Source organism: Caretta caretta, chromosome 2, assembly GCF_965140235.1.
Source record: "Caretta caretta isolate rCarCar2 chromosome 2, rCarCar1.hap1, whole genome shotgun sequence".
NCBI classification, from domain to species: domain Eukaryota; kingdom Metazoa; phylum Chordata; order Testudines; family Cheloniidae; genus Caretta; species Caretta caretta.
Genome location: NC_134207.1, coordinates 183,515,291 through 183,542,951, shown reverse-complemented (window position 1 = coordinate 183,542,951; position 27,661 = coordinate 183,515,291). Strand labels below are relative to the sequence as shown.

Sequence of the window (27,661 nt, the reverse complement as noted above, 5' to 3'; positions counted from 1 at the left end):
TTTCCTGTGGCCCATTCTCACAGTCTATAAAATGGAGAGTACATCCCCATAGTTGTTGAGAAGTGTAATGAATTAATGTTCATGAAGTGCGGTGGAAACAATAGACAGAAATCCATATGTAAGTGAAAATTATTACTGTTTTTAAAACAGCTTTCTCAGATTAATTTAACATTATCAATGACCCACCCCCTGCAAACCTAGTCAAGGAAAACTTGCCTTGTTTTAGAAAGGTCTGCAGGACTGAGACAATAGCAAGTGACATTTTTACCTAAGTCTTTTGTTGCCATTTTAACAATACATACTAGTTGTATTCAGTGTTGATAAATAGAGCTGAATGAGTAAGTCATACCCAGTAATTGATCAGACAATTTTAGGGCCTCAGTGGAGATACACTGGCATAAAACTGGAGTAACACAAAAGTGAATTAGGCCCTTAGTCTCTTTTTCTGTTGCAAACTATGCATGAGCGATTTCTTTAATTTCTTCTATAACTAATTTTTTTTCTCCAAAATTATGCTGATTAGGACAGTGTAAAGCAGTGTAGCTCTACGATAGTCCATGGAGTTATGCTGCTTTACAGCAGTGGAAGATCTGGCCTTTTGCATTTTTTAAAAAAAGGTTTGTGGGCCAAATGCAAAAAGTATTTGACATTCCAGCTTTGTAGGTGAGTTGTGATTGGCCAGATGGTGTTAGTTTTACTTTCCTCATTAGATGAGCATTTCTGACATGAACACTTGTGTGAACAGATTTACAGCTTGATTTCCACAGAAACTCATATGGCTTTGAAGTTAGCTTTCTGCAAACCTTGCTACCTGTAAAACTTGATTATATAAATGGTTACACAAAATGAATACAGAATGGTGCTTGTGCATTTAGGATTAATCCAACTCTCACAGAACTCAGTGGAAGTCTTTCCAATGGAACATTTTTCAAGAGCAGGTTGCATGCTCAGAGCTCTGAGAGTCTGGAAAGAAAGATTTCAGTTTCCAACATGAGAGGACCAGGGCATGGACAAGAAGTTTTGTTGTAGGCATGAGGAAGAAGGGACAGATTTTAGATATGATGTTAAATAAGTCTCACATTGACTGGGGATAGCAGAAAAAAGACCCAGTTCAGGATCCATTAAGGTTGTATTTGTCTGAGAAGAAAACAAAGTATAGACAATAGGATGGGAAGGGAAGGGGTCCCTTGAGTCACCTCTCCTAAATCTCTATATCAAACTGTATGAACTCTGCACTTCACTTTCAATCCACAAATGTATTTAATATAGAAGACAGATAACTGAAAGATAACTAAGTTCATGTCTTAACCTTTCAGAACTGTCTCTCCGACTTCCTTTGTCTATGGAGACTCTGTGGAAGCATCCAACTTTGTTCAGATGGAGAATTATGAATGTCTTTTTCAGCCTCTCAACTTCACTCTTCAGGTAAAATTGATCCATCTTTACAGCTTCTTCTCTTGACAGCACATCTTTTGTGGGGAGATTGGTGCACGTTTCCTATCTCAGAACAGTGTGTCATACATACGTTTTAGGATGCTGTATTCACAGTGGACTAAAATAGTCTCCAGGGATGGTGTTTTTCCTTATCTTAATATATTATTAAAAGATTTACAAACAGGGCATCACAGTTTCATGGGCAGGGAGCTGCCATTGTTTGATCGGGTCTTTTTCCCCTTTCATCACACGCGGAGTGAACAGTTTTGTTCATTCAAGTGTCACATCTCGATTCAGTCCCATGTTTCCAAAGGGAAAAGCCATTATTTTCAGTGGCATTATGGTTAAACAGAAGGTTAGGCAGCATTCATTCATGAGACCGAGCAAGTGCCCTCTCAAAAGAATCAAGGCTTGCTGCATGTAAATGTCAACACTACAGCGTGCACAGTGCTCCCTACTGGAGAATAGTGCAAAGAATGGGCCAGAACTGTGCAGCTTGTTTGTGTCTCTGTGGAAGTTTAACAACAAAGGTAGAGGTGAGAAGGGGTCATTTTAAATATGTCACACAGGATCTCAAAATTACCTGTGCAGGTCTGTGGGATCATCCTTTTCATGTGGATGACAGAGCTTCCCGGTGCAGTGTAATCTCTGCGATCCATGTTAGTACAAGATCTTTTTGATGGGACCAAAAGGAACTCATCTCACTACAGTCACTGTGTTTCATGGCTATCTTTACAAATCCTTTTTGACCACTAGATGGAAGTAGGTTATGACAAATCATACAGAGTGGGAGTGTGGGGGATCATTTATAGAATATTGTAAACAATAACTTTTCATTTTCCCTTCTTTCCACTGTTCTCCTAGGCATGATGCCACTTAACTCATAATGGGTAACACATGTCTCCATCTAGGGGCAGACTATAGTCCAGAGCAGTTAAGCCCCTCCTGTTATGCACTGCCTGTAGCTATTTATTAAAAAGGAGTAAAAGCAGGGTGTTCAAACTGGGATTTCAGTATGTTAAAGCTCTTGTGAACCAGACTCCTAGTTCCTGTGACTCTGAATTCATTCTTGAGGATTTGCAGTTTTTCCAGTCATTTATTGGTTAGAAAACAGATAAAGACCAGATGTACTGATGTTTTGACTAGATGATCACTTTCAATAAAAGAAAATTATATAAAGTATAGGGATAGAATCTATACATTGATAATATATCCCTCCCTCCCTTCTGATCTCTCTCACACAAACATAAGTTGCAATGTAAGAGAGTTTTCATATAGAAATTGGCAATGATACTATAAGAAGTCACAGATCTGACCTCCAGTAAACTGGTAAACCTCGGACCGTGCGTGCGTGTGTGTGTGTGTGTGGGGGAAGGGTTTCATAATGGGTAAAGCATGGTTTGTATCACAATTTGTTCAATTGTTTCTAATGATTTCCCCACCATTTATTAAACTTCTCCAGATGGAGAAAAGTAACATTTTCTCAACAGAAAAGAGATTAATTGGTAAAAATACATAGGGTTTTGGGTGATTTTTGTATGTGAAAATCTGCATTGAGTCAAATATTTTGTTGTGAATAATGTGTTGTGTAATCCAAATACCTCTTATTCCTGAACTGTTTTTCCTTATCATGGTGGGATTATCCATTTTTAAAATTTCTAATTTGTTACATTAGGCTCACATTTCATGCAGTATTTGTTATGTTCCATTGTAGTTGTAGCCTCCTCTCCTTTCTTGTGCCTCAGGGCTTTTGTAAAGACTTGGCATTCTGCACCAGTCCTCTTTATCATTCATGCATTCCTCAAAATATATACAATGCCTCAAGTAGAGAAGACTTCATATTTTAATATTTATAGTCCCTTGGACTCACAACAATGCTGGTGTGGATCACTATATATTTAGACAAAGAAATCTCAACATAGCTGAATGTTTTTAATTGGATTGTTTAATTTTTTGATTATATAAACATTTATATATGTGTACATATTAGCGATGGTCAGAAAATGTTTTTTCCCTCCCCATGAAAAATTTAGACACAATATTTTAAAAACTGAAATTTTTCATGGATATCTTTGATTTTTTGGGGGAGGAAAAAAGTTTTGCGTTTTATGCCTGAAACTTTTCAGTTTGGGGCTGGAAACTATTTGATTTTACAATGAAAAGTGAACATGTTTCCAGGAAAATTCTTGTTCCGTTGAAACCCACCAAATATTGAACTGAATTAAGGTTGCTAAAGTGCATTTTCTATCAACACAGTCAATAAACCCAGAATTCCAGTAGTCCTGTTCATCATTCCATTTTGGTTTGTGCTCTTTAAGAAAAAAACACACAAAATATAATGCAATGGTTACCATAATGGAAAAGAACAACATTGGTGGGAAAAGCAATGCTCTTTTCATTCTGCTAGTATTATTGAAGCATTCAAAATGTAGTCACTGACCGTGTCTCCACATAATGGACAAAAAGCCACATGTCATTTATGTTGGTAACTGGCTTTTTAATTACTTACCATTGTACCTAAGTGCTGTTCCCTGTATAGTGCACACTGTGAGTGAAAATACTAAATGTCAAAAGAGCAAAAATTAAACTAACCCTTGCGGCTGTATCCTATGCTTTATATAATAGTTCTTAGTGAAGACTGAAAAAATTAGGGACATGAGGGAAATTTGGAAATATATCTGTAATCCAGGTTCACTCTGAGTAACATGTGTAATGTCAATGAAGAGAATTACTGTTCTGCAATAATTTTATATTCAATGATCTTTTATATATGTACTTGTATTTATACGTATTTTCACACTTCTAGGTTTACAACACTGGACCAAGCACACTCCCCGAATCTTTTGTTGACATTTTGTTTCCTAACCGCCTCTCTGCCAGTGGGGCTGAAACTTTTCACATTCAGCAGATGATGGTGAGTACTTTGTAATGTTTCCTCAAAGGTGAAGCTTCCAGTTTCTCACACTTAAGTAAGATCCAGCGTTAACTGTATTCTGATTAGTTTGCTCTCTAGTGGAGTCTGATATAAAGCCAATCTATGCTCATTTACATCAGTTTTCTGTACAATCATCTTTAAATAGGAAACTTAAAACTGAATATAACATTTATATCATATTATACCTCCTCTTTAACACAAACAGGATTTTTGACTGGTTGCTTACAGATGTTAGTAGCCTAATGATTTAAAAAAAAATTCTGTGTCTACCACCAAGAAAACCATCCCATGCGGGTGTTCTGACAAAGGATTCGCTTTTGGGGTTTGGGGTTTTTTTAAGTTTGGGTTAATATGTTAAAATATCATATTTTGTATTGATGAGATATTGAAAGGAAGAGTTGGCTAGGGAGCTGATTCACTCCTCCCCTGTACAAATTCATAGTAATTGGATGTGTGTGGGAAACTGTGCAGAAAAGGAACAACCCAACATCCCAACTCACAGGTAAGCCAGGAGGCTGCACTGTACCCTTTTTGTGGCTGCTTTTCTAGCCTTTTGGCTGGAAAAGTAGCTGCAGCTGTTCCACACCCCAAATGCAGGTGTTTGTGTCACTGGATCCATGCAAATATATATCCAATGACCTCTTCTTTTGCACATAACCAAGATCCCTGTACATGCCAATCAGTTTGTGGCTCGTGCAAAGTAATAGCAGGTGGAAAGGCTCACCTTGCATTGCTGCTTTACTTGTGCCCCTTTCCCAGGCTTTTTGTCTTGAAGAGTTTGGATATTCATAGAAGCATCTAGAAATGGGGAGGGAAGAACTAGCATCATGTTACCTGCTCAGATTGAGCCCATCCTCCAGCCCTTGCAGGATTTTTTACTTCCCATGCCTTTTTAATGCTTTGTTCAGCCTAGCTTAAAATGCAGAAGACAGTCCAGACTCAGTGTCATGTTGCCCACTCTATGCAATGTGGCATTTGTCTTTTGGCATTTACAGGCTTATGCCCATAAACTTTAATACTTGCTCCCCAAAGGACTGAGTTATGGGTGCCAGGGCAGATGGTAAGGACATGAAAGCCTTTTAGAACAAAATTCCAAATTTAGGCTTAATCCTGAGAGGTGCTGAGTTCATGCAATTCTCATTGACCTCCTGGCTTTTTAGGATTAGGCCCCGTGATGTGTTGGAAATGTAGGCACTTGTTTAACACTAACACTCACTTTCCCCAGATGTCTAGCAATGTCCACTTGTGAAATTGTGTGGCATGTTTGCACTGATACTGCTATTTTCTATCTGTCTAAGAAGATTATGGTATAGGGCCCCCATCACTATAGTATTTGAGCTTCTCATAAGCATTAATGAATTTATCCTCTCAAACTCTCAGGAAGGTAGGGAAGTGTTTTACAGATGAGGAGTTGGAGCACAGAAAGATTAAGTGATTTGCTTGAGGTCACGCAGGAAGTCTGTGTCAGAGCCAGGCATTGAATCTATGTCTCCTAAGTCTGTGTCCAGTGCCTTAAGCACAATACCAGTCTACCTCCTTGCCGAGGTTTTATTGACTGAAAAGGGAAAATTAAGCTATTGAACTTTTGGGGCAACATAGTGCAGAACAAACATCCTTTTAAAAACAAATTATATCCAAAAGCAGCAGACTGGAATGAACTTTGGAAAATGGGTCAGAAGTAGCCACTTTTTGCAAAAAGACTTTTGTAAGCACATTTACTGATGATTTCCATGTTTCTGATCAGTCTGTACTTCCTGTAGCACAAACAGCTGATGCAGTTGTGCAGAGGAATAGTGTCCCTTTCAGAACAATGCATAGCAAAGTTATCTGGAAGTTATTCTTTTGCTTTCACATTCTTAGAAGTCAACATTATCAGACCTTTCAAAATGGATGGAGTTGCAATTATTAATAAGAATGTTCATAAAGTTGCATACACACTGTGAATAATCGGTGGTTAACTGCCAGGATTTACTCTTAAAATTCATTACATAGTCATCTTAAGTTTTGATGGCATAACACATTTTTCTGAAAGCCATTTAATACTTGTGCCTGCCAGTCAAAATTGATTTGACCCATTTCGTGTACAGTGCAGCATTGCAGTTTATGGATGCAAGCACGTAGAGTAACTATGATTCACATTTGAGTTCAGAATGCATATCGAGTACAATGTAATCTATATTGTGCCAAGAGCCAATTGTTCTATATTGTGTGAATTGGGTTCTCGTTCCATAATTCAGTCACAGAAATAATATGAAGAGAGTTGGATACAGCCCATTAGAACTGTTTGTGTCTACTGGAGGCATTTGTAGACAAGATTATCCCACTCCCTTTAAAACAGATAGCATGTTTCTCCTTTCTGCTGCTCTGAGCTTTTTGCTTTATTGCAGAAACTCTTCTAAAAGATTTTATTTCCCAGCAATGCCATAATGATCTCATAATGCTCTCTGCCTTTTACATCCTGAATCACCCAAATAACACTACTTGTTTATCCTTGACCCCCTCCATTGTCCTCTTTTCCCCACCCACCCAGCAAGGAAGTCCTGGTAAGTGCTTCCTTCCTTATCAGCGGGTTAATTACTGACAACAGGGGAGGTGAATTATGGCTGAAGCACATCTTGGGAGAGGAGGAGCTTCCTAGCTGATAGGAGGGTGGGACCAGACCTGCTCCTCCCAAGAATCTTGACCTGCTACCTCACAGCAACTCAAAACTCCTTTCTCCCTGGCAAGACACCCTTAGTACACCCCCTAAGCCCTAAAAAATTAGCAGACCCAAAATGTCAGTATGCAGTGTTCTATTATAATACTCTAACCATGCTACTAAAACAACTGCTGCAGAACTAGAATGTTAGGCAGAGGCATCAGTCACTTTACTGGAGAGCTACAGCCGTTTGGGGAAGCAAATACAGCAGTAAGCAGAGGGGAAGGAGAGGAACCTGCATTACGTACTGTTCCTGTGTTTCTTGAAGAGGCAGATCAGTTGGTCATCATAACTAGTCTGTCTATTTTAGAGATGTTAATTTCCCCAAATCAGACTGTGCTAAATATATCTTTATTTCCTGTTACCATAACAAAAGGTTGTCCAAAGGGTCATAAGCAAAGTCTTCCGCACAGTGAATAAGCATTTGTTCAGAAGTCAAATGTTTGTTAGGAAACTGTGTCTGCTCTCACATGTGGTCACCAAGCTGGAGGATTATTGCTGATCGAACAAATAGACTTTTGCATAGTTTGTTTGAGACTACTATATAACCCCAGACAGAGATGCACTAATGAATGGGTTGCAGGAGAATTCATCTTAGGCAAACATTTATGCAGTTTATATTGCATTGCCTGACTGCACAAAAAGACTAAGATGAATACAGTAAGACAATTCCAGAGTCTGACTGTCTTTAGGAAATTCTGAAAAACCTTTCCTTTTCCAAAAGGCTTTTCCACCACTAGAATGGAACTCACAACGTTCCTACTCCCAAAACCCCAATCAGCCAGCCTGAAATAAATCAACCTAAACAATAAAGCCAAAACCAAAACTAGGATTATACTAAATGTAAAAAATCAAAGCTTTGAATTCTAACTGAGCAGAGTCTTTACCCCCAAAAGGGAGACGTGCCAAAAATTGCCATGAAGTTCATTTGGAACATTACTGTTGCTATTGACTTTATGTGGAAGGTGCTCAGATATTACAGTGATGGATGGTAGTATAAAACCCTAAGGTAGATAAATAGAAAACCTATTTAATAATACTTTGCACTTATGTAGCACCTTTCTTTCAAAGATCTCAAAATAACTTACAAACATTAAGTGTCTCAACTCCCCTGCAAGAGTGCATATGTATCATACAGGTGGCTACACACAGATAGAGAATAGCTTGTCCCAAATCATGCAGATTAGGGTTAGAGCAGGGTTCTCAAAGTCCCGGCCTACAGGCCATCTGCAGCCCGAGAACATCCCCATTGTGGCCCACGAAAGAGAGATGAAGGCAGACATGCTGCTGGCAATTTCAACTACAGGCGCCGCCCCCCGCAGCTCCCATTGGCTGGGGGAGAGGGACAGAGATATCATCACTAGTTGCCGGGCAGAGTCAGCCATGGAGGTGGCATCACTTTTTTCCACAATGAATAGAAGTGAAAATACCGAACCTTGCTGCAATCCTGAAGGTTTCAACTGCTCAGTCACTGAGGCCAAACATCAACAGACTGACAGAACTGAAGCGTTGCCAGGTAGTTTGCCAACACTAAGAACTCTCTGGCAGGTGAAGAATTGTATAAAGTTGTATGACAGTTTTATTATTTCTCAGAAATTTGAAATAAAAAATAGAAATATATAAACATTTTCTTTTCTGAACACCATCTTCAGTGACATTATTGGCCTGCTGGGAGTATCTGAGGACAGGCACTGGCCCTAAGGTAAATTCAGTTTGAGACCCCTGGGTTAGAGTTAACAGAACTCTGGAATTTTGACTCCCGGGCCCCAGCTATAGCCACTAGATCACATACTTTCCTACAAAAGAAAACATTGCTTAATAAACATGTGGCTTTTGGTTTTAAACTGAAGTAATAAAGAGCTTCCAACAAATTTGTAGGAGTGGAATAGAGAGCTAGTTTGACTTGTCAGCCAACAAGTCCTTTGTCTGTATGGATGGTCAGCATGGGGGTCTGTACCAAATTAACCCTGGGATGTCCTGATGCTATTGTTAAATTAACAGTCCTGGATTACTCTGATCGGGCGGTTCTACGGAGCTGGATCACATTGCTCATTTCATATTTATTTTATTTTTAGGAAAAGTATGTATGCTTATAAAAGTCAAGAGACTAACAGTTGGAAAATGAGTCTGTCTGTTTAAACTGGAAGCCAAATCTGGTGCAGGCAGAACCTTCATCCAGAGGGACCATGCTTTGTAGGATTGCCAGATTTTTCAGTCTCCATTCAAGCGATTCCTAGAATCAAAGCAGAATTGTTTTAAACTGGAGTGAGCTGTATGTATGTTTTTGGATTTCTGGGAAGAGCTAACTGTTATGAGCAACACGCAGGCCAACAAAATCATGTATTTAAAGAGCCTGTTTGGTTGGACTAAAATTATGACTATGAAAAGTACTATTATTGTTATTACTCAGATTGAAGCCCAGCTAGGTGTTAAACATACATATAGTAAGAGACAGTCCCTGCCCAAAGAGCTTGTAATCTAAATAGACAAAACAAAGGGTGAGAAAAAGAAATTACTATGATCCCCAGTATACAAATAAGGAACTGAGATACAGAGAGATTAAATGATTTACCCAAATTAACTGAACCCAGATCTCATGAGTCCTGTTCCGGTGGCATAACTGCAAGATTGTTGTTCTTCCTCTCGGGTTTCTTACTCCTTTCTGATATGCAGTTCCCGTTGCCCTTCAACAGGAACAGATAAAAAGCCCATACTGATTAAAAGAACAAAAGGCAAATTACAAAAAATGTTTGATGGATTTCCTCATGGTTGCAACTTCATTTCACAGAAGTCTTTGGTGTTCTGTGATTAGGTGAAATCTGTATAATACCATTAGAAGAAAATGGATGTATTTAGGGTTAAAAAAATAGAACAAATTAATTGGGGAAGAAATTAATAAATCGCAAAAGGGAAACAAACAGATGTTGTATTCCAAGATAGCATATTCATTTAGCAATAAAAATGTTCATTTCAGCGTTACTCTCTTCATGGGAAGAGTGAAACACGAAAACTCAGTGGAATAAATCCCAAGGTCACAGGTCTTTGCTGGTTGATGCTAGGTTACATTTTAAAATCCCTTTGTGTACAGTGTATTGCTTGCTTCCTTATATTTGTCAAGGCATAAGTCAGGCAAGACCCAGAACACTCAAAAGGGAGGAGCCAAATCTATTTGCTCATCCCATGAAGAGTCCCAAGCATATTCAGACTTTTCTTCATTTACACTGTGAAAAGAAATTTTAGAGTTCTAGAAACTTAAATGAAGTCATGGTCTCTGATGTTGATCTTGGACTTGCTTCCATTCTGTGTCAAGGATCTAACGTTTGGCATCCTCACTGCAGATGTTCAAAATCTCAAGTGATAGGAGAATATTAGAGCATCTTAACTTAAAGTGGTTGTGCATATCTGAATGCTGCATTAGGAATATGAATAGATTGTTAGGCTATGTTACTGGACACCGCACCTAGATAGAGTTACAGAACTCTCTCATGTGATCCCCATGCAGAAAACCTCTTGTTTGTTGGCAGCCAACTGAAGATTCGTTTAGTTTCTTTTCTTTAAAGTTTCAAGACTTGGCTCTGACTATATGCACACAGCTAGAGAATGCCAGGACATAAATGTCACTGATAATACTCTGTGTAGCTCATTGTCGTCATGGCAGCTATTTACTCTGAAGCTACTGGCCACCATTGAGATGAGGCCTGTATATGGAAATTCTAGAGTTACACCAAAGATTAATTTGGTTCACTGTGCTGATCATCTCTTCAACAGCTAGCTTATTGCAATGAATGCTGCAAATGCACACGTATGTTTGGCATTTGTCCTTCCTCTCTGGTTCCCCGAAATCACAGGGGTCTGTGTCCATAATGGAGGAGGTTATTCACTCAAGGGAGTATATTGCACAGTAGTTTGTTGACCCTCTTGCCTACTTTAATTTAAATTAATTTTTTTGGAGACAGAAGGCAGTTGAAAATCTTTTCCTTTCTTGAGCCACCCCACATCATCTTTAGAATCTCCCTTTGCCTCGGTACCCTTTAATCTAGTGGAGGAGTATAGCATGCCTGCCCTGTATAGCCTGTTCTAGAGTGGCCAGGAGGGGTTCTGTGACTGTATGCTGCTTGAACAGTCATCCCACAACACAGGCATATTATGTCTGCCTCTGAGCCTGGCCCTTATGTGCTAGAAAGGAGGATCCCAAAGGTAACTCTCAAAGATCTCCCAGGAGTGTGTTCCTACTATCAGCATGATGGGCAGAAGCATGTGAGAGTGAACAAGAACTTAGGCCCCAATTCAGGAAAGTATCACTATGCAGGAAGGGTGCTTACGTATGTGCTCAAGTCCTTTCCTGGATCAAGGCCTTAAAACAGACTCTCACCCAACAAAATATTTCTTGTTTGCAGCGTTGTTGTAGCTGTGCTGGTTCCAGGATATTAGAGACAGTGTGGGTGAGGTCATATCTTTTATTGGGCCAACTTCTGTTGGTGAAAGAGACAAGCTTTTGAGTTTATACAGAGATCTTCTTCAGGTCTGGGAAAGGTACGCACAGCTGAATATAAGGTGGAACAGACAAGGGATTAACACACATTATAAGAGACCATTCGTGGTTAAGTGGGAGGTTAACATCTCTACAGTCATAGGACAAAGGAAGGTTAGTGGGTTACATATTGTAATGAGCCATAAATCCAGTGTCTTTATTAAGTCTGTGATTTTTTGGTGTCAAGCAGAATTATGAATGTAGATTCCCAAGCTCATCTTTTGAAGGTGTTGTGCAGATTTCCTTTGGGAACAAGGACAGAGAGTTCAGATATGGAGTGATCGTTTTGTGAAAAGTGTTTACCCACCCAGAGTTGATAGGGTGTATTAGTCTTTTATCGTTTTTCTGTCTGAATTCATCTAAGAGTATAGTGATTGTCTCATTTCACTCACATAGTTGTTGTTGGGGTATTTACTGCACTGGATGAGGAACACCACATGTTGTGATAGACATGTATAGGATCAATAGATCTTAAAAGGTGTGTTGTGGGAGGTATCCTTCACTGTAGCAGTGGAGATAAGTCTGCCAATTTTGCATTTGTTGTTATGGAAGGGTCTGGTGCCTTTTTGTGTTGTTATATCCTGGCCTCTGGGGAGCTTGCTTCTGGTGATGAGTTTGGCAAGGTTGGGGGATTGTTTGAAGGGCCAGAAGAGGGACTTGGGGAAACATTTTTTTCAGTATGTGGTCTCCACTGAGTATGGGTTTTTACTGTGTAATGATACTCCATGTAGGCTTCAGTGTGAGGTGGTAGGTGACAACTAGCAGTGTGGAGTCGGAGGGTTCCCCCACCACAGTATTGAAACAGGTTCTCTCAGGGTATTTGGGTGGCCCATTCCCTGATGAGATCTACTTCTCTTGTGGAGTGTCCTTTTATGGTGAAGGCAGTTTTAAATTTGCTAAAATATCTATTCTGAATTTTCTCCTTGGAGCATATTCTGTAATATCTGAGTGCCTGGCTGTAGATAATGGATTTCTTGGAGTGGAGGTTACTGGATCTGTGAAGGTAGATATGGTGATCTGTGGGTTTTTTGCAGATAGTTGTCTGTAAGGTTCCATTGTGAAGTTGACTGTGGTGTCCAGGAAGCTGATGCTGGTATGGGAGTGTTCTAAAGAGAATTTGATGGATGGATGGTTGTTGAAATAGTGGTGGAAATCTATGAGGGAGTTTAGGTAGTCTGTTCATAGGATGAAAATATCATTGATTTAACTCAGGAAGAAGTATCACTGGTTTCATGGTGTATTTGTCCAGAAATATTTATTGACGTTTTGGTTTACTGGGAGCGTCTGAGTAGTTATGTACCAGCATACAATGTTGATCAGATTTTCATGCACAACATTTGATGCAGTAAACTACTCTTGAATACAGTGCTGGGTAGTGCTTTCAGTAGAGAGTGGAGATGGATGTTTGCTTTAAAAACTTCTCCATGACTATTAGTTTTAATTTTTAAATGAAATCCCTTTGAATGTGTTTCCGACCCTTGTTGTGTTCATTTTGTCCAAACAGTCTAGTGAATGAGAATATTGACGGAATATTCAAGGAGGCAGAAAATTTTAAGTGAATATTGGCTAAAGAATTTTTTTTGGGAAAACACATTTTGAATGTATAAATATAAGTACTTACACCAAAAAGACTGATTACTGTGAGTCATACTTATCCAAACAAGGAACTGGAATGAACCCTATGACCTATGTATTCAATCAAAACACATCACCAAGGTTCAAATTGTGAGTATTGAATCTTCACAACAAACCTGCAAATTGCTCAGTTTATAGACAGAAAAAGAAGTGACGTTTGTCAATCACTACAATTTTTTCAACAGAATTTACTCATGACCTAAAGGTATTGAGGTAGTTTGGTATTCTGATTAACACCTTGGGTCAGTTACACTGTGTGGCTCTTTTCTTTCTGGGGAGAGCGGCACATAGTTCCCACCTTCATGGCTGCAGAAATATATGGAATCCCAGGGCTTTGGTAAAGGGAGCTGATTTGCTTCTTCCTATGGCTGGATTTGGATTGCAGTCAGAAGGAAGCAAGAAGTTTTGTCAAGTGAGCTAGATGTATGCACCACCCTTCTCAGATGCATGAAGGAAGCAGAATATATCATGGCAATGAGGTATTTTACTGAGGCCTGGTGAAGAACGTACAATAGACTTTTTGTAAGCTTCCTGGCCAGAAAATTCACCCTGAAGAATTACTGAATCGCAGGAGGGCAGAGTCAGCATTTTTTGTTTGTTTCAGGGAGTATGAGAATAATCCTTTTCCCCATTCTCCCATTGGTGGAGCTTTAACATGCCAAAAATAGTAGGGAGGGAAACTTGAAATGAGTGATTAATTCTTCTAACATAAAAGTTTCCTGTAAGTTTTGATTTATGAGTCAGGCTTTTGTTTGCAAATAATTTGCTATAGCAGCATCGAGTTTGACGAGATTTGGGATGGATGTACGTTTTGCAACTAAAAAGTAGGGAAGTGGATCATAAGATGATTGTGATTGTGTAAATAAAGTTCCTCCTTGTTTGGAGGGATAGGCTTAAACTCCTATGCCCGAATAGGAACAAGAGGGTCATGTTAGAGGGCTGTCCTAACTGTTGAAATCCAACCTTGTGAGAATGTTCCCGAGTCCATAAAATGAAACCATTACCAGGTAGCGTTGAACAATCCTGACAGTATAAGGTGGAAGATTTAGGGGGTTCTCTCTCTTTGAGACAGAAAGAAATAAGAACTTAAAACACTTCAGGTTAGGAAGGGTCAGTTTTTCGTTTAATCTAGGCAGAAAGGTAGCGTAGTGAGTTATCAATTCCATGAATACTGAGTCCAAGCCAGGACATAAAGAAACTCTGTATGGTGAACACCATAGACTATGCTGTTTGGTCTGAAAGCTAGAGAGCCAGGGGAGAACTACAGGGTCTTACTCTCTGTCCTGTAGTCTAAATAGAATCCTTACCCTGGAGGCCTGTCTCTTCTCTGGTGCATGAAAATGCTATAGGTAGATTTCTAGGTCTTTCAGGGAAAACCAAAAACCTGTTTAAATATAACTCAGCAACATTTGGTTCAGCTGCTCTGAAATCAGGAAAGCTGCACAATAGAGACTCTCTTCATTCTTGCAAAGTTCCTCCAGTTTGTCAGATATTGATCTCTCCTTTCACAGCACTGCTAAAAGTTGCCTGGTAGTGCTTGGAAACACTGTGAGGTGCTCTAAACCCTGGCAGATTGAGAGTTCTGAGTGTGCCCTAGAAGTCACCTTTTCAGACTCCATAAGGAAACCAGTTTTTCTGCTTTGTTTTCAGAGCCTTTTGCTGATCAGCCAGACGAGTAATAACATTAACACAGTAGGTTTAAAAAACACCATGGGCTTTTATGTCTTCAGGAAAAGCCTTGGAAAGGGACTGATTCGAGTTGGTAGGAGCTGGGAAGAAGGGGAGGATATCAAAGAAGGGTCAGCTCCTAGTTTGAAGGTTATAGAAGAAGCTCTCTAAAAGAAATATACCTTAAACTTTGTTCACCATGATATGGCGATTGGGCTTCTTACAGACCATAAGAGGAAGGAAGAACATAAACGTCAGCGCTCTCCTCCTGGATTTCAGCTGCTAAAGACTCGTGTGTGTGTGCGCGCATGTATATATATATACACAGCATGTGAATGTTAGGTATAAACTGTCCTTTTGGTTGCCATGTATGGCATTGCTCAGTTGTAGGCCTAAACTTCGTGTGGGCAGTAAAAATAAATCAAACTAATGCTCGCTGTTTCTTCTTTCTGTTTATGTAACGGTGCCCTCTGTCTCAGTAGGGAACCTTTCTCTTGTGAGAGTCACGGACTTTAAATCTGAATATTTTTGCTATTCTTGCTCAACTAGACATGTGGCGCCGGTTCTTGGATTAAATACTTCTGTGGGTGGCTGCTTAGTATTTGCAAGCAAATGTCAGGGCCAAATCCTGCCCTGGCCAGAGCAGTGAGAGGCAGCAGAAACCTGCCCAGTGCCTCAGCTGCTACAGGATTCCTCAAAGTGGGTTGAGGGAACAGAGGTCCAGGTGTGCACTTCACTGCCTCTCTGAGCAGGAGCGAACATGTCCCCAGCAAGCATTTGCTGCTTGACAGTAACATGCCCAGTAGTTAGCTGGGGATGGCTGGTCTTGCTTCCTAACCCACAAGACCAATGTGATAGCAAGGCACACCCCTTAACACGTTTTACACACTACCAACTGTGTCTCTTCTAAACAGGGCTGGGCAAATGGCTGGTTTTTAGGTTTGCTGTCAGTTCAGGGAAGAAAAAAATAGGTTCAGCTTGAACCGAATTAGATACCTCTGAAAAATGTCAATGAACCAAAAATGTCAACAGAACTTCACTTTTGGGTCAAACGAAACATTTTGTTCAGCAATCCTTTTAGTGTCAGGACACTTGTTGACGTAAGAGGAAATGAAGGGTTGTATTCACAACACATCTTGAGGAGTAGGCGGGAATGCCCACCTTCCAGTAGTAGCGCAGCGGTTAGGGCACTCCCGTGGGAGATGTGGGTTCAGTTCTCCCTCTGCCTAACGTAGGGAAGGGATTTGAATGTGGGTCTCCCACGTTGTACTAGAGAGCCCCAACACCTGTGCTATAAGGTAGTCTGTGGTGGGCCTTCGTCTTTCCTGTTGAAGCTGTTCTGCTTTGCATAAAATACTTTAATAGTCATTGGGCCACAGAGAGAGAGAGACTCTATAAACTAATGGTCTGAAAAGTTTTGCTCAGATCTAGTTCTAACGTTTACAGAGGATGAACAGGATCCTCCGTCAGCCTTTCTTCCTCCTCCCACTTCTGGAACCCTAGAACAGAAGATGGGTGGATTTAGCTCATAAAGAAGGGTGACTGTGGTATAAACAAAGGAGGCTGATTGCCAGTATCCATTTGTTTAGAAAGTTATTAACCAGTAAAGTGACTAAAACTGCAGGAACATTTCATTGTGTGGGGTTGGGGAGAAGGAGCAAGGTATATCAGTGGAATGTAATAATAGTCTACACTGGCTTTTATTTAAAATCTTATAACCTGTTATAGACACTTCAATAGTTAGACCATAAAAATAATGGCCAGCTAATATAATTTGATGAAGCTCCATTGGCTTCAGTTGAGGATCGGGCTACGTTACTTTTGGCGACGTGTGGTGGAATGGATGAGTCTTAAGGATTCATCTCTCTGGCTGGTGGTCAGAAAGATTTATTTGTATGCAGTTTGAGCCAGCTGATATATATCAGCATAACTCCACTGAATTCAGTGCCAATGTATGCCACCTGTGGATTTGGCCCTTTAACTATTAGCTGAATAAATAGTACACAAACCTATAATAGAATTTTACTATCATAATTCATTGTGTGTCTGTAGAATCTCCATATAGTAATTTAACTTTGCAACTTTTAATCACTATTTAAGGACAATGAGTTCTTAGATTACCCCTTTGTCTTTAGCAAAATCGCTGTTATTGTGTTCGTTGAATTCTTCCAGGGTTAATTTTTTATCCTTTTCTGTTGTTTCAGAGGTTCTAAATTTATTGCCAGAATCAACGGACTGTTCTGATTCAAACACATTTCATTATCTATGAATATTAAACATTTTTGGCAAGTACAACAAGTGCTAAGATAACATACTTACATAGTTTATTTTTCTACTGTATATAGCCTGACCTGGTCTGGAATTTATTTATCTCTTTAGATCTGAACATATATGACTTTTTCAATTAACCACTCATATCAGTTTGTCTATATAAAATTAACACCAATAAAAGATGAGTTGGGATACTTCTATGAAGCAATTTTCCCTGATACTAACATATACAAATTACACTTTACATTTCAGACAAATGAAAGAGAATCTGTTATTTCTTATTTAATTTGCAGACTTCAACCATTTGTTATGCATGCATACATAAAGTAACTTACAATGGTAAAAAATAAAGGTACATAGAAGCTATCTGGTAGCAATTTCAAGAGGGAAGGTTTGGGCTTAGTCACTGGAGCCAGGATACTCTGGGACTTATGAGGAAACCATCCATTTTAGGGATGAACAGTATTCACAGTTTTGTGAAACAACTGACCTATGTTCAGACCACAAGTGGGTTTCCCAAATCCCTATAATTTATCATTCAGAAAGTTTTATGACTCATGGTGTTTCCTTGAACTTGCTGAACTATATTCCCCCACAATCACTTAAATGTAGATTTGGTCCCATCATAGACATTCAAGGCCCGATTCTCCATTTTACCTTCGAGCACAATGAAGCTGCTCCTGTTTGCCATCAGTGTAAGTGAGAGGGGAATCAGGCTTGTGGAAGGGACCTGGGATTTTTGCTTTACCCCTTAGGTTTGATATAATGAGGAATTCCTTTACAGGGACTGCAGGCTGTTCCCAGGATAAAAAAAAATGGGCTGGAGATCTGCATTTGCTTGCCAGGTTTCGTTTGTAACATGTGTGCACTAAGCTTGGTATTAGTACTGAGCTGCTTATTTCTAGCCGGGAGATCAGACTTAATGTTGGGTTGGGAATGGTGGCAGCCTTCTTCCTCTGTCCCATTCCCGCATGGGCCTTCCCCACATGCATACACTTGAGCCCCCACCCCCAAGCCAAAGAGCATCATTCCTGCTTCCCTACCTGTGGTCCCTAGTTGATCTCCCCAGCTCCCTCCTTGGAAAGTTGCACATCACCTCCAGCTCCTAGTGTGCCAGCCCATGCAAGGTGGCCTTGATAACATGTAAAACCTCATACTGCTTTTAAAGCCTGCTAAACTGTCCGAGTTAAAGTCTAGAAGGGAGACGAGTTTTAAAATGACCAGTTTAGTATGCATTAAAGTCAGTGCAGCCTGGATTTTGAAATTGTCAGTTAGCACATGTTAGCTAACACATGCTAACATCACACCTTTAAATCCTCATCTAGGCAAGGCCAGCAACAGGTGAGGGGAAGAATTACTGCACCGGAGGGGGTGGGGGCGGAATCACAGATAGGCAGAGGTGGATGTTGTGTGTACTCTGAGGTGGGGGGACCTGACTATACAAAGTGAGGGTGTCGGATGAGGTGCCACATATTTTACTTCTCCTAGGCAAACCCTGGGTTCAACCCAGATTAGAAACCAGCTCTCTTCATATTGGAGTTACTTATTTAAAATATCTGGACTAGAGTAGCAGTTCAAACTCTAATTTTGTTGTCTCTGTTACCAATTCTTGCTTTGCTAGATGGGGAATAACATTCACATTTCACTGGTGCCATCTTCTACCATTCCAAGCACTTTCATGATCCCCAACATGCGTAGGAAACTTGGAAAGGATGAGCCCCATTTAAGAAATTAAATCAGTGCAGCAGTTCCACACAATGGTATTAAATATCCTACATATTTTTGAAGCATGTGTTGTGTATATGCAGTGTATCTGAGCTGTTACATCCAGAACTGTTTGACCCCATAAGTGACTTTATTTTTATTGAGGATGGTGCAATTTGATATGGCTAACATACATTGCTACTTTATGCCTTTGCCCCCTGCTCCATGAGGCTATTCAAATATGCAAAGACTATTAAAGAAACCCTATGGGAATTTCTTCCTCTGTTGCAAATATAGCATTCCTGAAGAATGAAGTAATTCAAATTTTTTCTTCCATGGTTACATCCTGTCTCTGAGGAGCTTTGTGGTTTGTGCTGACAACAAAATGCTGGCAGAAATACCCACCGAATAAGCTGTCATTTAAATGTTGTCTATCAAACATGTATATGGGCTCTTTAATGGAGCAACCAGTTCTAATACATTTACAAAGCTAGAGACTGACCTGTCATTCAGTGTGTGCCATTTATAAATGGAATTGCTGGAATAAGGGATGTTTGGCTTTTCTAGCTGCTTATTCATTATTAGTAGTAATAAAACTATTGTGGCGGTGCCTTGAGGATCCAATCGAGGACCAGAAAAATGCTTGGCACTATTTAAAGTCTGATAGAGTTCTTGTGATATACATATTCACACTTGTATACATATTCATATATATGAGTATGTGCAGGTCTGTAGTTATATATGTAGAAAAAATGTATACATGCATACCCCCTAGTGAGTTTGGATGCTTCAGTTTGCGGCTGCCCAAGTTGAGAAGCTGAGATCCTTTGAAGAAGATGATTTTCAGAAAGTGTTGAGAGCCCACTCTTTGAAAATCAGGCCTTGTTAGTGTGTATTAAGTTGGGCACTACTCACTCTTGAAAATCTTGGAGAGGCATGTATGCGCATTGAAGGATGCCAGTGAGAGATGAACAACATTTGTAATAGTTTTCATCACTCTGGTGCATTCACCCTTCACCTTATGGCTGAGTAAATGTAAAAGTCCATTTGCAAATAAAATTGGGAAAGAATAACAGACACGTTACATTAGTCATAGTTCAAGTTTACAGTTTAGGAAAATGTTTTTCTAATGATTAGCTATTACTCTTCTGTCAGAAGAAGTTGGTCAAAATAGTCCTGCAATAAACCTCATAAGATTTTGGATCTTTCAGGAGAAAGTGTTGCTTTGTTCTTGGTGTCTGTCTCATTTTGAAAGAAATGTCCACTGTGTAAATCAGATAAGTAGAGCTGGTTAGAAAATGATTTCTTTTTCCCTTAAAATTTTTTTATGCAAATAATTTTTAGCTGCTGTTGAAAATTTTCTTCAATTTGTTTTTCAGGTTTTAATTGGAAAAACAACCCCCCTTCCCCTGCAAAAAAATCAGTTTAAAACTGAAAACCCAGAGCTGGAAATTTTGTGAAAATTTCCATTTCACCTCCCCCCCCCCCCCCCCCAAAAAAAAAAGAGTTTTGACAAAAATTTTTCCAACTGCAAATAACACTCACTGCTGGGTAGCAGGAGTGTGTGCAGTTCTAAATTGACAGGTTTCATAATTCTGCCATTTGTCTTTCACTGTAGACTATCATGTATAGATGCTAAAGTAAAAAATAGAGAAAACATGCCCCTTTAAAATGTTCATCTTGTAGAAAATTTTACAGGAACACATTGTTATTACATGCAATTTACCTTCGGGGTAAGAAATCGTGTCTAGCCACGAAGTAATTTGAAATGGCCAGGATTGTTTTATATTCGAGAACAATTTGTCTCTGTAGAAATAAGACCATTCTATTAATTTATTATTATAATAATTCACTTAGAATAAAATGTTCAAAGAACCCTTTGAAAGTGTGCATGGGGTATGTCAGCTTGTGCTTTTTCTCTGCCTTCAGAATGATGCCTGTTTTTCAAAGATCTTTGGGTTGAAAATTAAACTTGAACAAATGCACCTAAAGTCAGTGCAGATACAAATTTTAGATGTGTTTTATGGCACAGTGGCCTTACTAGTGATTTTGAATGTGGCAAGGTTCTGGCAGTCAGGAGAGCAGCCAGGGCATCACTTGACTGTTCTTGGACTCACCAGCAGTTGCCTGTTCCCTTCAGCCCCTTTCTCTTTACACAACAGTCCCTGTATTCTAGAGAGAAACAGAAGAAAGATAAAAAACCCATTAGTTCACTTTATAAAATGAGTCCCCAGTCTCCAGCCTCTTCATACCTCCCCTTCCTGACATGTACTGCAGACTCAGGCTCATGGTAACTATGAAAAACATCAATACATATCCTATAAGTAGGGCCCTACCAAATTCACAGCCATGAAAAACGCATCATGGACCATGAAATCTGGTCTTTTGTGTACTTTTACCCTATACTATACAGATTTAATGGGGGAGACCAGCGTTTCTCAAATTGGGGGTCCTGTGGGGGGGATCACAAAGTTATTTTAGGGGAGTTGCGGTATTGCCACCCTAACTTCTGTGCTGCCTTCAGAGCTGGGCGGCTGGAAGGTGGCGGCTGTTGGCCAGGCGCCCAGCTCTGAAGGCAGCGCCCCGCCAGCAGCAGCACAAAAGTAAAGGTGGCAGTACCACACCATGCCAGCCTTACCTCTGCGCGGCTGCCTTCAGAGCTCGGTGGCTGGAGAGTGGCAGCTGGTTACTCAGAGCCCAGCTCTGCAGGCAGCAGCGCGGCAGTAAGGGAGGCAATACCACACCCTGCCATCCTTCCTTCTGCGCTGCTGATGACGGTGGCTCTGCCTTCAGAGCTGGGCTCCTGGCCAGCAACCGCTGCTCTCCAGCTGCCCAGGTCTGAAGGCAGCGCTGCTGTCAGCAGCAGTGCAGAAGGAAGGGTAGCAATACCGCAACACCCCCTACAATAACCTTGCAACCCCTCCCCCCCCCGCACACACACACACACACAAATTCCTGTTTGGGTCAGGACCCCTACAGGTACAACACCATGACATTTAAGATTTAAATAGCTGAAATCATGAAATTTACAATTTTTAAAATCCCATGACCATGAAATTGACCTGTGAATTTGGTAGGGCCCTAGCTATAAGTTACAGGCGCTTGCCTTTCTCAGCACTGCCACCCAAATGTATTGAAGGTCATTATGATTTACAATGGTCCTCCAGACCTTGTAGGGTGAGAGGGGGGTGGGAGTTTGGCAACAGAGGGAGCAGTTCCCTTGTGTTGTATGGCATTGTATGAGGGCACCGTGTGGATTGCAGGACTCATGCCAAACTGCAGTCAGGACAGAGCAATCACTGGAAGAAGCCATTTGGAGTAGCTTAGTATAAGGTATCTGTTGGCAGGCTTTTGCTACTGGTTCTGTGGCCCTGCACAATCTCGCGATAAGACCAGTTTTCAAAAACATGCTACTCAGCCTGCACTGCCGCTTCCCCTCCCAGCTGCATTTAACATACTCTAAAGAATTAATGTGATTGAATACATGCCAACTCCAGTGCTCGCAAAGGACGCCAGACAAATGTATCGCACAATTAGGACAAGGATGGGGATTGTGCACCTTATTATGAAGCAGCTAGTATTGGCCTCTGTCTGATACAGGCTTTCAAATGAGATGACCCATTGGCCTGTTCCAGTATAGCAGTTTCTGGGTTTAAAGTAGACACCCACTTTTCCCGATATTTTAGAGAAGGAAGGATTGGACTTTTATGTTTCAGATATCAAACCATGTCAAGTTAAATTGTTATGTTACTTGTATGCGCAAACACTTGGTCAAACTTTATAAGATATAAATGAATGTGTACTTCATACCCCTGTTATCTCTGGGCACAATCAAGCCCCAATCATGACAGATCTTTCCTTTTTCTCTCTTTGATTACTTCTCCTCTGGCAGATTTTCCTAAGTGCACACCATGTTTTATCTGTGTGAAATTTAAAAAGCTGAGATAGAACAGGCAGGATGGGATCCTGTTCTATCTCCAATGTAAGAATTTACTGATGTCTGTCCTACCTAAAAAGCAGGTACTAATTCTTTGCTATTCCTGGTTTAATATTGAAATTCCGGTTAACAGGGTTCTAATCCAAACATTAAAATTCAAAGACAACAAATGTCAATATAATTTGTGAATCACTTGCATACAATAAATAATGAAAACTAGTTCTGGTGGGACAGATAAATACAGAGGACCATAGCCTTGATAGGCAAGTAATCACCAGGAGAAATGTGAACTATTTTGGTATTTATTTGCTTCTGTGTTCATCTCCCCACTTGTAATATCAGGAGAAGAATGGCTGGTTGGTCAGTGGGGCAGGAGGTCATACCTTATCAAGAAGCAGGGCAGTGAGCTGTCTGGAGGAGGAGGCGGAGGAGACAGGAAAGATTACTCTAAATTTGGATAAACTTCTGTTAATCTTTTCTTTTCATATGACCAAGATTTCAGGCAGCTCAGATGGAGTCTGTGGAGACAGACTGCATGAAGCAAGTGAAAAAGGCCATGGAGCAATTTTGTGTCTGTAACAGATTTTCTCCACACCTCGTATGTAATTTAGTTGAGATGTTGGTTTGTAATGTGTTTATGTTCTCATTCTGGCAAAATGGAGCAGTCAGAGAGGTGAGCTGGGAAGCATATACTACAAGGATGCTATTCACCAAAGTGGGCATCTAACAAAGGCTCCCCCTCTATTCTTCTGAGAGCAGTAGGGAGGAATTGGCTGATATTCTATGGTGGTGCAGATATTATTTCATTTCAATGGATTTTGTTCAGGGCCCTTCTGTAGGCTGCATAGAGTTAGCTGTGGAATCAGTGGCCTGACATAGCATGGCAATCTTGGATGAAGGTTTGGGCTAACCTTCAACCAGCCTTGAAAAATTGTACTCATGCATCTGCTTGCCTTAGGCATCCAATTTTGTTGAACAAGCGAGTAAAATATTGTTACTTTATGTTATCATTATCAACTTTGTTATTAGTTATGATAAAGCTAGATGAACAGATTTTGTGCCCGGGCTGGTACATTTTCATGATGATTTTGCAAGGCCATGTTGACCCGAATCCCTACAAACTATGAAACAATGAAATTGATTGAAATGTCTAATGATATGTAGTATCACAGTATAGGGACACTGTGATGGTGCCCAGGATTCTGAGGCACCTCACCACCACTTGCCCCTAGTATGAAGCAATTTTGCCTGATGCCTGCTGTAGCTCACCTCACTGAAACCAACATCCTCTGGCCACGCACAAGCACTGTCTTCCAGGTCTTTGCAGACCTTTCCCTCTCTGTGCAGGCTAGCGATAGACACACATCAACTTCCGAGTCCTCGGCACACTCCCTGCAGTGTCTAGCCCCTGTCACTGACAGAAATTACCAGGCAAGCTGTCCCCGAAGAGAGAGACAATTTGACTGACACAACTCAGGATCAGGCTTTATAATATTACAGCACTGAAATATATTTACAGTGAAATAATCATAAATTTATTATAAAAGGTTACATTTTAAGAGATAGTGGGTCAGGATAAGAAGTGGAAACAGAACTGGTTCCACATGCAAAACAAAACATAAAATGCAACCCTAGGTCTACAATTTCTAAGAGTTACCTTTCCTATTTAACAAAATCGATTTTCTCTCAAGGATTCAGCCTTTGACAGAGCTGCTGGTTTTCTGTCTTAACTCCCATGTCTTTCCGGGGTTTCCTCTGTGAATGGATCACAAAATGTCCTCCTATTGTTTGTTCTTTGGGGTGCTAGCCCCCATGTTAACTTCACATCCTCATGTTGACTTGGAGTGCAAATGTAGCTCCCACTGTGTTTTGCTTAAAATGCTTAATTTGCATTAGAGACAGGGATATGCTTTGCCTAGCAGAAAACTTGTTTGTCAATTCTGCTCTGTTACTAGTTAAAAACGTATATTTAGTAGGTACTCATAACTCCTTACATACCCTCTGTACATACATCTCACAATACCTGTGATGGCTATTGTGTCACTGGCTTTCATTTGATACTGTAAAAGACACTATTTATGGATAAGAACCCTGAAAGTGGCGTTAGGTGTGGTGAGTTTGTCAGGCCTGATAGGAGTTGCTGTTGCAGAACAGGTTTCAGAGTAGCAGCCGTGTTAGTCTGTATTTGCAAAAAGAACTGGAGGACTTGTGGCACCTTAGAGACTAACCCAATTATTTGAGCAGACGCTTTCGTGAGCTACAGCCGATGAAGTGAGCTGTAGCTCACGAAAGCTTTTGCTCAAATAAATGGGATAGTCTCTAAGGTGCCACAAGTCCTCCTGTTCCTGTTACAGAACAGTGAACCCTGTTCAAGTCGGCACTTGAAGCGTTCTAAGGTTCACAACACATATTACGCAACGTTGTAAGTGCTGTAAATTGACTCTTCACATGTCTTGATGATCTTCATTGTGCTTGCAGGTTGCTCAGGAGAAAGGAAACTGCTCTTTTCAGAAAAACCCTAACCCGTGTGTCATCCCTCAAGAAAATGACAATATTTTTCACACGATCTTTGCTTTTTTTACCAAGTCTGGCAGAAAAGTACTGGTAAGAAATTCCATATATAACTGAAATTTAAAAGAGTCAGATATTGTAAAATGCGTTTGTCAGAGGAATGTGAAGTGGTCAACTACTTTTTTCTTTTCAGAGTAACTTTCATGTAGTCTAAAATAAGAATGACATTTTACTTGTGTTGCAGTGGTCCCCACAGACCTCAGTCCCTCACTGGAAGCTTTGAGGCTACTAAAGTACAGACAATAAAAAAAATAACACAAGTATTAAAGGTTGAATAATATCTTCTGATGCTAAAAGAAAAAAGATTGATACAGGTTGAAGAAATCCAGTGAGTGAGAAATTATATAGAATCAACGTAACTAGCTAATGAGGTGATGCAAAGCCCATTAATGTCATTGGAGTCTTTCCATTGTTTTCTTTGGACTTTGCATCAGGCACTAAAGGCAGAACTTCAAAGCGTGTTTGCAGCTAGACTTGGAGCAATGTATTGTATATGCAATAGAAATACATAGATTCTTGTTGAAAATGTTTTTCTGCAATACATTTTTCTCTAATCCTTTTATCTCAGGGGAGGTATTCTGACAGGAAGTAATAGATAGCAGGGTTTACTTGCCATGGCTGAAATTTACCCCTGTGCAGAGGCCCAGTACATATTCTGTGTTCAATTGCAGCTTAAGTGCACTGACCCTCAGTTCAGGGATGAATTTCCTGTGACATGGTTTTATGAAGTCCTGGAATGATTATGATTCTGCAGATTCTGAAAACAGACACTGTTTTGTATAAGGGAGGTATACAATCAATTTTACTGATTCATCAAATGGCTGTTTTCATTCAATCAGTAGGAATGTTTGGTATTGCTAGTTAGTATTAAAATGAATGATTTCCTCCCTTCCTAATACATCTTACAGCCTTTTACTTATTTCCCTTAGGACTGTGAAAGACCAGGCAGGTCCTGCTTAATTATACGCTGCAACTTAAGCTCACTAGCAAAAGCAGAATCCCGCAATATAGATGTTTACATGCTGCTGAATACAGAGATATTAAAGAAGGTAAGTGCTTCTGCCTCTTTCTAGCGCATATGCTCAATAGTAATTTAAATATACTTATATATTGAAATATACATGAAGCATTGAATATTGCCTCCGTCTGTGTCTAGTAGAACTAGTTTAAATTTTTTCACTGAAAAGTTTTAAGTTGATCACTAAAAATTTCCATTTGAAATTTTCATTGTGGTCAAAATTTTCTAATTGTTTTTGTTGAAAACTGGAAACCATAAATTAAACATTATTTGTGTTAAAAATTTCAGATTTTGGTAAAAATATTCAGTTTTTGGTTTTCAAAAGCCAATACGTTTTACTGAAACCCACAATTATTTACTGAGTTTTGAAAACGAAAATTGTTTCAGGTTTTGGTTTTTCATTGAAAAAATAAATAAAAATGGCAGGAATTTTAGAAAAAAGTAGTTTTTATTCTAAATATCCTATGAAAAACAGCTGGCGCTTTTCAACCAGCTGTAATTGCTATATATCTCACTATAAGATGGCTTTACTTGGCACATCATCCTATTTTGTGAATGAATAAGAATTTCATAGAGAAGCCTCGGAGAAGCCTTTCAGTTTGAGCTGGGATTCAAATGACAGTGAAGAACTTTTTATACTTTAAAAAGAAAAGGAGTACTTGTGGCACCTTAGAGACTAACCAATTTATTTGAGCATAAGCTTTCGTGAGCTACAGCTCACTTCATCGGATGAAGTGAGCTGTAGCTCACGAAAGCTTACGCTCAAATAAATTGGTTAGTCTCTAAGATGCCACAAGTACTCCTTTTCTTTTTGCGAATACAGACTAACACGGTTGTTACTCTGAAACCTATACTTTAAAAAGCTCCTTCCCTCATTTCAGAAGAATGGGGTGTGTGTATGTCTGTGCGCATGTGCAGGTGGAGTCAGGAGGGAATGTGCAGGATTCATGGATAGTTCTTGGAAACTCTTATTTAAGGCCTTTATGCTTTTATTTTTTTAAATCTGGATCACTGTACATTTTCAATTATTGCAATACTTGGAGTAGTTGACCCCTTTTATTCTAAACCCAAGTCATTGCCAAAATCCTGATATTTAGAAATTAACTGATTTTGGGAACTCTGGCACACTTGGAAACTCTTTAGAATCATAGAAGGTTAGGGCTGGAAGGGACCTCAGGAGGTCATCTAGTCCAACCCCCTTCTTGAAGGGGGACCAATCCCCAATTTTTGCCCCAGATTCCTAAATGGCCCCCTCAAGG

At 39.9% G+C, this 27,661-nt stretch overlaps 1 protein-coding gene across 3 annotated transcripts in view; it reads left to right on the top strand.

The window, feature by feature from the left end:
- The window catches only part of ITGA9 (integrin subunit alpha 9), a 310,728-nt gene that overhangs the window by 244,744 nt on the left and 38,323 nt on the right, over positions 1-27,661 (top strand). For all 3 annotated transcript variants that reach the window (XM_048839011.2, XM_048839010.2, XM_048839009.2), the window contains exons 22-25: positions 1,317-1,425; positions 4,241-4,348; positions 25,292-25,417; positions 26,314-26,433. In XM_048839011.2, coding sequence (XP_048694968.1) covers positions 1,317-1,425; positions 4,241-4,348; positions 25,292-25,417; positions 26,314-26,433 — 463 coding nt within the window. The remainder of the gene's footprint in view (positions 1-1,316; positions 1,426-4,240; positions 4,349-25,291; positions 25,418-26,313; positions 26,434-27,661) is intronic.